This window comes from Acromyrmex echinatior, chromosome 1, assembly GCF_024713525.1.
Source record: "Acromyrmex echinatior isolate Ae372 chromosome 1, ASM2471352v2, whole genome shotgun sequence".
NCBI lineage: Eukaryota > Metazoa > Arthropoda > Insecta > Hymenoptera > Formicidae > Acromyrmex > Acromyrmex echinatior.
Window position 1 is genome coordinate 2,061,664 of NC_141852.1, and position 13,473 is coordinate 2,075,136.

The following is a 13,473-nucleotide window of genomic DNA, read 5'->3' on the forward strand; positions in this document are numbered from 1 at the left end:
ATCAAGATTAAATTATTAAAGATTCAATTTTGGTTTTAATATCCATCTGGTCTATAATTAATATCAGAGTTTTTTCTTTCCTTTTTTTTCTTTCTCTTTGCAATTAACATTTCAAGCATATTAAAAGTTATTTCATTAATTTTAACATAATTGACACTGATTCGCTGAATGGTCAAAGACTAGTTTTTGACTAAACCTATAGAATTTAAATGTTCGCAATATGATAAATTCTTGTTAATCGTATTAGTTTGCACAAAGAATTATCGTGTTTGACTCTTATTGCACTATTTTATCCAACCATTTTATATATTCAGATAATTCAAATAATTCTATATCTGTTAGAACATATCCCAATATCCCAATTCCTATATCCTAGTTAGATCTAGATAATTCTCGTAATTTTATACATTTTAAGGAGTTTATTGTTTATATTTTAAGCATTTTTTAATCTTTTTTTTATAATTTTGTGTATTTTATAGATTTTATATAAATTTTATTAATATTTTTTTTAACATTATGAAAGTAAATTTTTTATTTAATCTAATCTTGCTTATCTAATCTTTCATATTAAAAAAGGTATAATTAAAAAAAAAACATTTTTCAAATTGAGAAAAACTAAAATTTTTTTTCATGGAAAAAAGCGAATGTAGATTCTATAAACACATATAAATTTTTCCAATGAATTATTCTGCTCTCAAAAAAGGAATTGAGAAAATCCGCGGAAAAATATTTAAAAATCGTTTTTTTTTTCGGAAATTTTCTAAAAATTTTTTTCGGAAATTTTAAATCTATATTAAAAAAAATAATGAAAAAATAATGAATCGTTACTTTTCATGTAACGATAATGGTAACGATTACTTTCGAAAGTCAATAACTAATAACAGTTACATTTTTAAAAAATAACTTTCCATTTCGTGCATATAGACCATATTCCCCGACACTACCATTCAAAGTATTAATCTAATAGCGTTTTCCTTTAGGAACACTGGATGTAGCCTTGCACCGTACTAATTGCGTGTAGACGCTACACTTCATTGGAGTGGTGAACATCATTATATACACCACTACATGAACTACTTCAGCATTGTGTTGAAATCCTGTTTCAGCTTGACTTTTATTTTAAATATCACACTGACTCTACACCATCCTTATGAGATAATGCAAAATCCTATTTTGTGTATAAAATTTGCACTACACCGTAGCCACGGAAACATAAACCAAATGAGTGTTGCACTAGTGGGCGATAGCCAAGAGAAAACGCTATAACTTATTCAAAGTTAATCAACCTAACATGTTGCATTTAAAGTATCAATCTAACATATTGCAAATATATTTATAAGAATTAATGCGAATATGTATTTTCGGCAATTTTTATCAATTAATATCTTGTTAATTATTGCGAAAAATTGTAAAATGATAGAGGACTTTTCTTCTCAGTTTAATCCATTCTGCCCCTATGCGAAAGATTTATCATTATTTTCCAAATACCCTGTATACATAAAGTTACATGTATATGTATATACATTTGTATATATGCATACATTCTGCAATACACTTCACTTTTTTGTTAATTTTATAACCAAACTACTGTTTTCTAAACAAAACTAACTTTTTAAGATTATTTTAAGGCCACATTATCATCCATGTTTCTCTTCGATTCGTCATTATGCAATGTTGTCACATTTTTATTAATAGTGTCCTAAATAATAAATATTTCGTAATTTTGAGTCCAGAATCAATTCAACAACATTTTGATGAATGTAATTGTCAAGCTTTAAACTTAAATATTCATTATTAGTAAACCAAGTTATCGTGCAAAATGTAACTGGAGTATCACCTTCTCCTCTACTAAATAGTACTAAAAACACATTTAAAAAAAATAACGTTTAAACATTTATTTTAAATTGTTTAAAAAAAAGCATGTTTAATTTAATCTGATGTTTAAAACATGTTTCAAATATTTGTTTAAAAAAAAAAATTTTAACAAAACAACCCTGGAGGAAAGCTAGCGCGCAGTTGAGTGGAGAAGATTGGTCCGGCGATTCGTATTTGTATAATATATAATTAATGGCGATGTTCATAGAACGGCTTTTTTCAGTTTGAATAAATTGAATAAATTTGCAAAAGTTCATAAAGATTCATAAAGATCTGATGCCCGAAGAACAATAAAAAAACGTCGTTTATAAAATAAATTGAAAGAATTATGATGCATGTGAAAGAATTGTGATGTCCTCTGTGGGTCAAACGAAAAGAAAATTAATTACAAAAGTAACAGAACATAAAAGTAATTTATATAAATGTCCCATTTCTTATTCTGTTATTACTGAACACGCTTTGCGTCGCTGTCACGAAATTGATTGGGACAATATAGAAATTCTGGATGAAGAAAAATATTTTAGCAAACAATTGATTTCAGAAATCATAAATATAAAACGGCAAACAAATAATCTTAATCTTCAAAAAAACACAGATGGTTTAGACGTACATATAACATTCTTAATAAATATAAATAAATTTAGATTTAACTTACACAATGACAACATCATTCAATGCTCTTTCAGTATCTATCTTAAAAACATCTTGTTTATTACATTCTTAAACATGAAACAGTTAAAAACATTTGATACATTTTGACGATTTCTAAGTTTCATCACAACATGTTTTATACAATTTTTTTTCATTTACTCAATATTGTATTATACTTAATTACAATGTTATATGGAGATTGAGATAAGCACTTTCTTTGTATAATTTCAATATTATTTTTACGTAATTTTAACTCTTAATTTAACATTATTAGAACGCAATCACTTGTTAATCAAGAAAATAAGCAATTTCTTTATGCAATGTTTGTACTTTTCTCACTTTCCGACTAGATAGAACAATGCCCGAAATTAGTTGCCCATTTCGGGCAAATTCCTGAGACGACCCCCACTATCACTTGAGACTCGGCGGCCGAACCGCCGATCGCTTACGTGACGCTGTGCTCCAGGAGCATTGCGATACAAAAAGTATCGTATATATATTGACACCGAGTCACATATATTTAATCATCCTTTTTGTATTTTTTAGTTAAATAAACCTAAAGAAACTATTTGAAAAACGTATCAATAATAGTATTTTCAAGATAATATGGAAAATCATTGTTCATATTATAATTATCATATTATAATTTTTAATTATATATTAGGTGTAGTAAAAAGAAATCCATTATTTTTCCAATAGATGGCTTTAGTAATCTGTATCTCGTCTACGCGTGATACAGATTACTAAAGCCATCTATTGGAAAAATAATGGATTTCTTTTTACTCCACCTAATATAATATTGCAGAATATACTATATTAATAATAAAACATGTTAATAATAAAAAATTTATTTTAATTATTTATTAAAATAAAAATAATGTAGAAAAGAAAATATTTTAATGATATTTGCCGGAAGATATGCATACTTTTTGTATCGCGACGCTCCTGGGGCACAGCGTCACGTGAGCGATCGGTGGCTCGGCGGTAGTAGTGGGGGTCGCCTCAGGAATCTGCCCAAAATGGGCAACTAATTCCGAGCACTGATTTAAGGTAATTTGTAGTCTCGCTACAAAATAATGTTTTTTCGTCATCATAAGTTTTTTGTGTGTCATGCTAAGCAATAATATTTTAGCAATTAATGAAACTGGATTAATTATTGAAATATTGCATAATGTAATATATCTTTAAATATTAATATTTCTCTAAATATTGTAGTAATATTGCAAAATATTACATCAATATTTTAGAAGTACAATATTGCAGCAATGTTTAATGAAATATGACAATCTTTCAAAGTAATGTAATATTACTATAATATTTCATACTGTAGGGGTACTAATTTGATAAGTAAATGTATTCACAAGCAGTGAAATTTAAATTTTATTAATATACATACATTTTTATATCTAATATAATATAAATATGCACAAGTAAAAATGCATCAATTTAAATAAATACTTTTGCTAGCACACTGCATACTAGAATTATGTGTATATAACTCCACATGCACATGATTTTGTGTGTCAAATCTTAGCCTTATTAAATGGATGAGTCTATAATGTATGTACTAAAAATAATAAAAACTGAGAAGATGAGGCAGATCTCTATGCAAGAGGACGTACCATATAACACAAAGATATATATTGCTGCAAATAACAAACACATTCATATTTTTTTTTAATCACAGTGCTCTTTAACATCTAATTTCTCAATGTTTTTATCAAAAAATTTGAAGTATTATTATTACGTTGCGCTTGTCTTAACACCGAGACACTACCGTATCTCGATATAAAAGCGTAGAAAGAAGCTTCATTACGTCGATGACAGGTTTCGTAATTCAATAGTAAGCAAACTCCAATTAAAATATTTCAGAAAAGAGCAATTGGATAAGCAATCCGACTTACTGATGTGTAAGTATCGAAAGCACCCTATACATATATAAAATGGCTGCGTTCAGCAGAATGTTTATTTTGCAACTATTGGAAGTTTTCTTCGCGCTGATTGGGTTATGCTTTTAGATCAAGAGGAATGGTCCTATCTCAGTAGACAATCAAAACAGTTGCAAAACTGTTGTGCTGAACGCGCCAATGTATGAATGCATACATATATATATATATATATATATATATATATATTAATTATTGCAACACATATTATTATTGTATTACATTAGCTCTTTCAGTGCACTTCTTATTTATATGAATAACAGAAAAGTTATTACAGATGCTATTCTGCATATGTCAAAATTAGTAAAAATTGTAAACCTTTAGATCATTTATGAAAAAATATATATTTTAACTATATTTTAATTAAATTACCTTTTCAACAATATCTATTGACCAAGTACATTACTTTTTCTATGTTTACATGGCATCTAACGTTAATAATTATAATACTGGATGTTATAACTTTCGTAAATCGGAGTGTGTAAATGTACTAAAACAGTTTTATATTTAATAACATCATATGTTCATGGATCATTGAAATATCAATTTCCATACGATTACAGAAATTAAACTATTAAATCTTGGTTACTTTTACAGCTTTCAGTTTTCTTACTAGTCTATATAATTATATGTGAACATATATTTCGTATGTGCAATTATGTATAATCATTTATATATAGTTATATATAAAAAAATTTTACCGAGATATGTTATCGAGATATAATCAATACCTATACTTTTGTTTATCACAATTATATAAAATAATTAAATTGCATGTAATTCAATAAATACTTTGTTAACGCGAAATATAAAATTCACAAAGAATTTTTATATAAATTAATACACATTTTATTAAAGTGTTTAAATATAATATATACTTAACAATATTTATTTTCAGTAATTATACAGTTTATCATACTCACTTCAAAAAATCAATAAAATTAGGCTCATTCGACACGTTTTTGCATGAAACGAAAAGAATCTGGCAAAAAAAGCATCGCTCTGTCTTATGATCCGATCAAGATATTAAGCGTTAAAATTGGTAACTATTGAGATTAGGAAATCTGTCACAGAGACAAAATGAGGGTAATTCTTCAGAAGTGCTACTTTCGATTTCGATAAAATTAGGCTTATTCGACGCGTTTTTACGAAAGAATGAAACAAAAGAATCTGACAAAAAAAAAGCGTCACTCTGCCCTGTGAGCCGAGATATTGAGCGTTAGGAAGCGTTACAGAAAACAGAGAATAAGAATGTCAACCTATCAGAAACTGTGTATTCCACAATACATGATTTCTGATAGGTTGAAATTCTTCCACTGTTTCTCTTTTCCCTGTTCCTTTTATTGCGGAGCCCCTTAAAGTTGACTAAAGTGTTACTACGTAATGGTCTGAGCACAAAAATTGTCGTAACACTTATTTAGACTTAAACGTAACGCACAAGCTTTCACATATGACGTACAACTTATTGCCGTGTCTCCAAGAGACGTAAATAAATCGTACGTTATAAGCTAAAGTTTGTGTGTTACTTACGTACAACTTAAGTCTCTAAGTAAGTACGACAATTCTTATGCTCAGACCCTAACACAATCATTAATCTGTCATATAGACAGTGGAATGTATAAACTAGTACTTATTGGTGGTAGGCGTAGCCGCCCCGAACAAAAAAATATAACATCCTAACTACTTGGGGCCTAACGTCTAGAAGTTACAACCTAGACAGTGGCCTAATTTCCATCGAGGATTTAATCCGGATCAGAATGTAAAGACCAATCAACTACAATCGAGTATTCCCCTGTCACAGTCGAATGACAGGGGAATGCTGAACTGTAATTAATTCTTACATTCCGATTCGAATTAAACCCTTGGTGGAAACTAGGCCAGTGTTCGCTTGGAATATTTCTTACTCATGAAGACGTGGAGTCTTTAGAGCTAGGTCTTTTTACTGTCTAAGCTGTAACTTCTAAACAATTAGGCCCCAAGCGGGTAGGATATGTAATGTTGTTTTTGTTCAGGGCATAGCCCGAACCATAATAAGCATTACCCAGCAAACGAGAATGGATTGAAATGGATTAAAATGGATTCAGATTTTCAGAAGTACAGATTCATGAATGTTAAAATGAATCCTTTTCAATCCTGAATGCATTTTTATTCATTTATAGGAATTGCATAAAGCAAATGCCTATGCCTTTTCAATTCTGAATGCATTTTTATTCATTTATAGGAATTGCATAAAGTAAATGCCTATGCCTTTTCAATTCTGAATGCATTTTTATTCATTTATAGAAATTAAAATATATCTCTATACCTTTCAATCTAAAAATAATATTAGCATTTTCTGTGCATCGTGAATCCTACTCAATTCAGAATTGTGAATAGAAAATAGTTTTTTTAATTCAGTTAAATTGAAAAATAATATCAGCAACGTTCTGTGCAACGTGAATACTACTCAATTCAAATTATTCTGAATATGAAATGTAGTTTTTCAATCTAATTGAATAAAAAAAGATTTTTATTTAAAAATGGATCATAAATGCTACTTAAATTATTCAAAATTATAAATAGGAAATTTTTCGTTTTAATCCAACTAAGTTCAAAAAAATAGAAATGTAAAAATAATTGAGCTATGTTCTTTTATTTTTCTTTGATTAGAAATAAAACGAACGATCGATGTGAACACTCGCAAACCAAGTCGAATATAGTCCGAATATTAGACTAATCACGGCGCGCGAATCAGCCAAGCGAGATTAGATTATCCGATATTTACCCAATGTTGTCTCATAGTAAATTATGTGTATTTTATTATACCTGTTAAATTATGATATTTTTATTAAATCTATATAATTTTGTGCACTGGTTTAACTGATTGTAATTGAAGTAGAGAATGAATAACACATTTACCAATTAAAAAAGTGATGTAGCAGATAACGTAGAAGGGCTTCATAATCCAGAGATCCCAAATTCGAATCCCATTAAGGTACGTTTTTAATATCAATTTGAAGTAATTAATTTCAGGTATAATTATTTTAAATGTCTTAGGAAATAAATTTATAACCCTTAAATATGAATTTTTTTTTCGAATATTAAACTAGTGTTAGCTCGGATCCAATTCATTTCACTCCATTTTCATGGATTTAAAGTACGCATTAAAAAAATTTTAATCCATTTTAATCCATTCTCGTTTGCTAAGTAGTCACCAATACACTCCACTGTCTGTACATGACAGATTAATGATCGCGTTACATAATAGCTGCATTCGGCAATGTAAATCTGAGATGTGAGCTAGCAAAGGCGAGCTTGATCACGTGATCGAGCAATCCGAGTGCCAAGAATTAATTCCGAACGCTACAGAACCATAAATTGTCCTTTAAGGTTAAATTATAAAATGAAATTGTTTATTTTTATGAATAAATAAAAAATATCCTATTAATTGAAAATTTCTTTCGCTTTACTAGAAACTGATAATAATCTTATATACTAAATAGATCATTGCACATGAATGTAGCAGACTCATATACAATATGAGTTTTCTTAAAAGAAAATATTACATTGCAAAATAAATTTCAGCAATTTATAAGTTATGTTATTTGATTTATATTTGATAGTCTTTAATATATTAATACAGTTTGATTTTATTTCATTTTATATGCAACATAAGCTTTGATCTAAAAATTAATTAGCAAATTCTTCTTTGTTTTCAAATTCATAAAGAGGAAAAGAATTAAAAACTTACTTTCCTCGTTAAATATTGTACATAATATACTCCATCAATTTCTATTTGATAGCATTTGTTTGAGCGTTTGTAGACTCAGACATTATAAGTTCAAATACACTATTTGTAAAATAGAAGTATTAAAAGAGATGAATGTACGTTATGTGTTAACATAAATTAATTGAATACATTATTATAAATATACAGGTTATGAATTTAATTTAGGCGCGAAAATGTGCATTAACTCTGCGAGCTCGGTCTTTGAATCGAGCAGCTCGATTGGCTCTAGAAATGTTAATACCAAACGCAGATGAGATGACATGTAGCAGAAAGATACGAGTTGCCGAACGATTTTCGAGATAAAAGAGCAAACGGACGCCTCCGTGCATTTGCAATACCGAATGTATCTAATATAGTAACACTTTAGTCAACTTTAACGCCCAATATCTCGCTTCGCAGAGCAGTCGGACTTTTTTCTATCAAATTCTTTCATTTTACGCAAAACCGCGTTGAATGAGCTTAATTTCATCGGAGGTAGCTCTTCTGAAAAATTATCTTCATTTTCTCTCTGTGACAGATTTCCCAACCTCAATAGTTATCAACTTTACTTAATATCTCAGATCACAGGGAAGAGCAACGCTTTTTTTTGCCAGATTCTTCCGTTTCATGCAAAAACGTCGAATAAACCTAATTTTATTGGTTTTTGAGGTGAATATGCTAAACTATATAATTATCTTTTTTTCAAATATTTTTAGTTTTTACTTTTGCTAAAACTAGATCATATATATTATTAATAAGTATACATATAGTTAATAAGTATACATATTATTAATAAGTATACATATAGTTATTGTATTTTATACTGATTCTATAATAAGTTGGTAATCAGCAATCCTAAGTCGGTGAATCGGTGAAGTTGGTCAACAGTCAACTTAAACGAATGGTCCATTTTCACAATATGTGGTTACCTAAAGATTAAAGGTTACTAAGAGACTTAAGATTTCCGACTACCGACTCATTGTAGAATCAGCTTTGCGCTTTTACTATACTTACATATAAAGGTAATTATTTAAAATACGGCCCCCCTCCCTCCCTAGAAATGTATTCATTAAATGCATTTTCATTCAAAACGAAAGAATCTGGCAAAAAACGCGGCAGTCGACCTCTGAAATCGAGTTATTAAGCGTTGAAGTTCGAGACTTTAGAGGTTAAGATATCTGTCCCGACTCGATACAGCTCTATCTATATATATTGCTTCAGTTACACAAATTCACTGCTTTAAAAACACAAATTCACTGCTTTAAAACACAAATTCACTGTATTTTTAAAACAATCAATTTATTTTTGAAGCAGTGAATTTGTATTTATGAAGAATTTGTATAATTAATGTATACATAGCGCTTGAGTGGAAATGACAGATATCTTAACCTCTAAAGTTCCGAACTTTAATATTTAATAATTCAACTTACGAGGTTGACCGCCGCGTTTTGTTTCTGCGAGGTTCTTTTGCTTTCAAGAGTGAAAACGTCGAATGAATACATTTTTATTAAGATTCTAGGAAAGGATCCGTATTCTAAATATTATAATTACCCATATAAATGCGAATAAAATATATTTTCATTGATTCTTACTTTATCGTGAAGCTTTCCTTTCTCTTTCTTATTTTTTCCTGTTGGTGGTAATAAAGTACCGCAACATAATTCAGCAATATATAATATAGCGATCAGAGTAATTGCATTCATAATTATATCTAGTAATTACATATTAAATATATAAAATTATATTTGAACATCCTTTAGGCAGAGAGAAACGACAGAAACAATAGGCTGGCGTTTTTCGTGTCGAAATTGTTCGTACACTAGCGACAGTACATCCCATTTTCGATTTGAGTACTATGTGACTATATCCATCATATAACACTGTCGATAAAATTATAGCAGAGCTACAGAGAAAATGAATGGCGTTCATTTTTAGCAGAACGTTTTGCAACTGTTGGAAGTTTTCGTCGCGCTGATTGCATTGTACTTTTAGATCAAAAAGAATGATCCTATCTCAGCAGAGAATCATAAAACAATTGCAAAATTGTTGTGTTCCGCTGAACGCAGTCAATGGCCTAGTTTCCATCAAGGGTTTAAATCGAATCAGAATGTAAGAACCAAACAACTACAGTATTCCCTTGTTACAATCAAACGACAGAGGAATGCTCGACTGTAGTTGATTGATTCTTACATTCTGATCCAGATTAAACCCACGGTGGAAACTAGGCCAATGTAATATGAATCCGTGCTACAAGCTACCGCAGAATCTTAGGGCTGCCACATACAAAATTCCGCAACAGTGACCGTAAGATGTAAACTTAAGCCGATGAGTCAATCAGAATATTGCTTTAGGTCTACATAATCTAACGGAAATGGAAATAGCAGTAAACTTATCTATAACCTTATAATAAGATGAATTTCAACTGGTTGAAATTTGCCTTAACTTGGATAAATTTACTGCTATTTCTATTTCCGTTAGAGTATGTAGATTTAAAGCAGTATCCTTATTGGCTCACAGGCTTAAGTTCACGTCTTAAGATTACTGTTACAAAAATTTTGTCTAAAGGCCATGGCACACATCAGAGAGAAAGCTGAGAGAGGACATTTCGGCCCAAAATCTGTAATCGCAAAATATTTGTGACTACGTTATGCCCAAGTGGCGCCGAGCGTGCCTGCTAACTAATAGTGAAGGAAGATTGACGGGAAATCACTAAGTTCACAAAGAAATGTTACTCATTGTTTCTGATTCACAAGTCATAAGGCGGTTTAATAAAAACTCAAATGAATATTTGGAATGTACAGATCGAAAGGGCAGAGACATAATTGCGTTATATATACGACAGCTTGAATATCGGTGTTGCATTACTAGGTTAGAATACGAGAAATTAAAAAGTCTACAATATAAGCGTTTATCTGACGGCGCGATTAATTACCTAACATGAGCAGTAATCGATGCCGATCTCGCAATGAACATAAAGTAATAAGTCTAAATCTTACCGAGCATTAACTTAAAATCTATCACTAGGGCTTATAAAAGATCTGCACGTAGAACGCTATGATATTAGAGAGAAGGAGAGAGAGAAAGAGAGAGAGAGAGAGAAAGAGAGAAAGGAAAATCGGAAAAAAACTGACTCGAGCGCCGCAACTAACGCTTGCAACGCCACATGCTGCCGCGCACTACTGCCCAAAAATATAAATTACATAGCTCTGACGGTAATACGTTCACTTTTCTGAGGATAATACGTCCACTTTTCAACTCCAGATGATAAATCGATACTTGGTTCATAATAATATGTATATCATATAATCATGCTACATTCACAAATTGTGCATCAGAAATATTCATCTCTGCAATCTTGCGTGTGATGTTTATTTTGTTTAAAAGTATTAACATTAAGGTTATATATTATATTTTTACAAATGTGTTAATATTTTTATATTTATACGTTTGTATTTTAAACAAGCTACATATGAATTAAGTTGTATTTCAAGCATTTTATTTTTTTAAATACATTTTTATAGTTTACTTATTTTTATATTTACTTTATTTGTTATTATTTTCTTATTACAATACTAAAATTTAAAAAGTATATAATGATAAAATTAATCTAAATTTTTTTTGTATAAGTATAATACTTTAAGTATTTAAAATGCAATTATAAGTTTCATGGCGACGCAAAAATTAAGTGTTTAATAAAATAAGGAAACAATATGTTTTATTAACAATAACATAAATTAAAAGAACAGCTGATGGGCCAAGCTGGTTATTTATATGTATATGCTTGTAATTATAAATTTTTATACACAAAAATTTAGACAATTTCATGAGTTTCAATCCGAAATATTTTACTTAAAATATTTAAATATTTTACAGAACGATATAACCATAGAATTTCTGTATCTAAAGCTGAAACGTTACACTATCGAGCGATATAAATGTCAATTAAAAAGAAAATAGAATATATATGCATTTTAACTAAAAATATAATATTACTTTCCTACTATAACTATTGCATCAATGAAACTTTACATAATACATCTTATCTATATATGTATATATATATATATATATATATATATATATATATATATATATATATATATGTATATTTCCATATATTCCTATTAGAACACAGATAAAAAAAATACTATTTCTTAATAAAATTATTTTTTATACACGTTCTAAACCATCGATATATTCTTAATTTTTGTATTTTATACATACATACATATATATATACAGGGTATCATGAATATACGGCCCCACTCGTTCCGAGCAGGTAGAGTGGACTAAACTGAGTAGAAAAGTCCTCTACCATTTTGTAATGCTCGCAATAATTAACGAGATATTAACGTTTAAAGATAGCCGAATATGCACGTCCTCCCGACCTATTGCCGAAAGTACGGCCCACCGAGCGCACGGGTCGCGAGGAGAGGGGCTTACTGTCGCGAGCATCTAAGCTCAAACGGCGCGGCGCACCTGCTAGGCCATTCCCACTCCTCGCGGCCCGCGCGCCGTGCGCTCGGTGGACCGTACCTTCGACAATAAGTCGAGCGGACGCACGTATTCGGCTATCTTTAAACATTAATATCTCGTTAATTAATGCAAGCATTACAAAATGGTAGAAGACTTTTCTACTCAATTTAGTCCACACTATCTGCTCGGGACGAGTGGGGCCGTATATTCATGCCACCCTGTATATATGTATTTTATACATATATGAGCTAAATATAGGCTATAATTATATGTATTATATGTATATTTACATTTACACAATTTTTCTTTTGCTATAGCTAGCTGCTAAAGTCTAAATATTAGAATATTAACATTTGAGATTAATATGCGTGCGCGTTTGTGCACATATACAAGATGTCAGCACTCGTATATTGGGTCATCTAAAAAGTATCCGCGGTTTTTTGTCACTAGATGGTATTGACCATCAACACTATCTAGTGACAAAAAACTGCGGATATTTTTTAGATGACCCAATATTAAGTTCGGAAAGTTCGCTTCAAATTTTGTTAGCCTAAAATTGTATGTACAGCTTCGTTAAAAATAAACAAAATTTAAATTTAGAAAAAGGATTTTAAAGCTTGAAATTTCTACTTTCAAAGCTTACTATGTTTTATATTTTTTGAGTTTATGTGAGTTTCGTACATACAAAACTACGAGTTAAAAAAAATGAAAAAAATTTTTTCTCACTTCGTAGGTCTGTCACGTGCCCAAAATGAATCTGCGAAAATTTTTCACTAT

General features: G+C 29.9%; 2 protein-coding genes and 1 long non-coding RNA gene across 4 annotated transcripts in view; 1 reads left to right on the forward strand and 2 right to left on the reverse strand.

Moving 5' to 3' along the window:
* Positions 1-13,473, reverse strand: part of LOC105151690 (chitinase domain-containing protein 1) — a 95,089-nt gene that overhangs the window by 26,776 nt on the left and 54,840 nt on the right. Inside the window, exon 1 of one of the 2 annotated variants that reach the window (XM_087404370.1) lies at positions 9,813-10,552. The exons of the other annotated variant lie outside the window; for it this stretch is intronic. Coding sequence (XP_087260496.1) covers positions 9,813-9,923 — 111 coding nt within the window. The 5' untranslated portion in view covers positions 9,924-10,552. Of the gene's footprint in view, positions 1-9,812; positions 10,553-13,473 lie in introns of those variants that run through there. 2 annotated transcript variants of the gene reach the window in all.
* Positions 463-9,806, reverse strand: LOC147910812 (uncharacterized). The gene is made up of 2 exons (XR_015544518.1): positions 9,235-9,806; positions 463-9,149 (listed from the first exon to the last, which is right to left on the reverse strand). It is a non-coding gene; the product is annotated as an uncharacterized LOC147910812 (long non-coding RNA).
* Positions 7,294-13,473, forward strand: part of Prp6 (pre-mRNA processing factor 6) — a 44,718-nt gene continuing 38,538 nt past the window's right edge. Inside the window, exon 1 of the mRNA XM_011065535.2 lies at positions 7,294-7,446. The gene's annotated coding sequence lies outside the window, so the exon portion shown is untranslated. The remainder of the gene's footprint in view (positions 7,447-13,473) is intronic.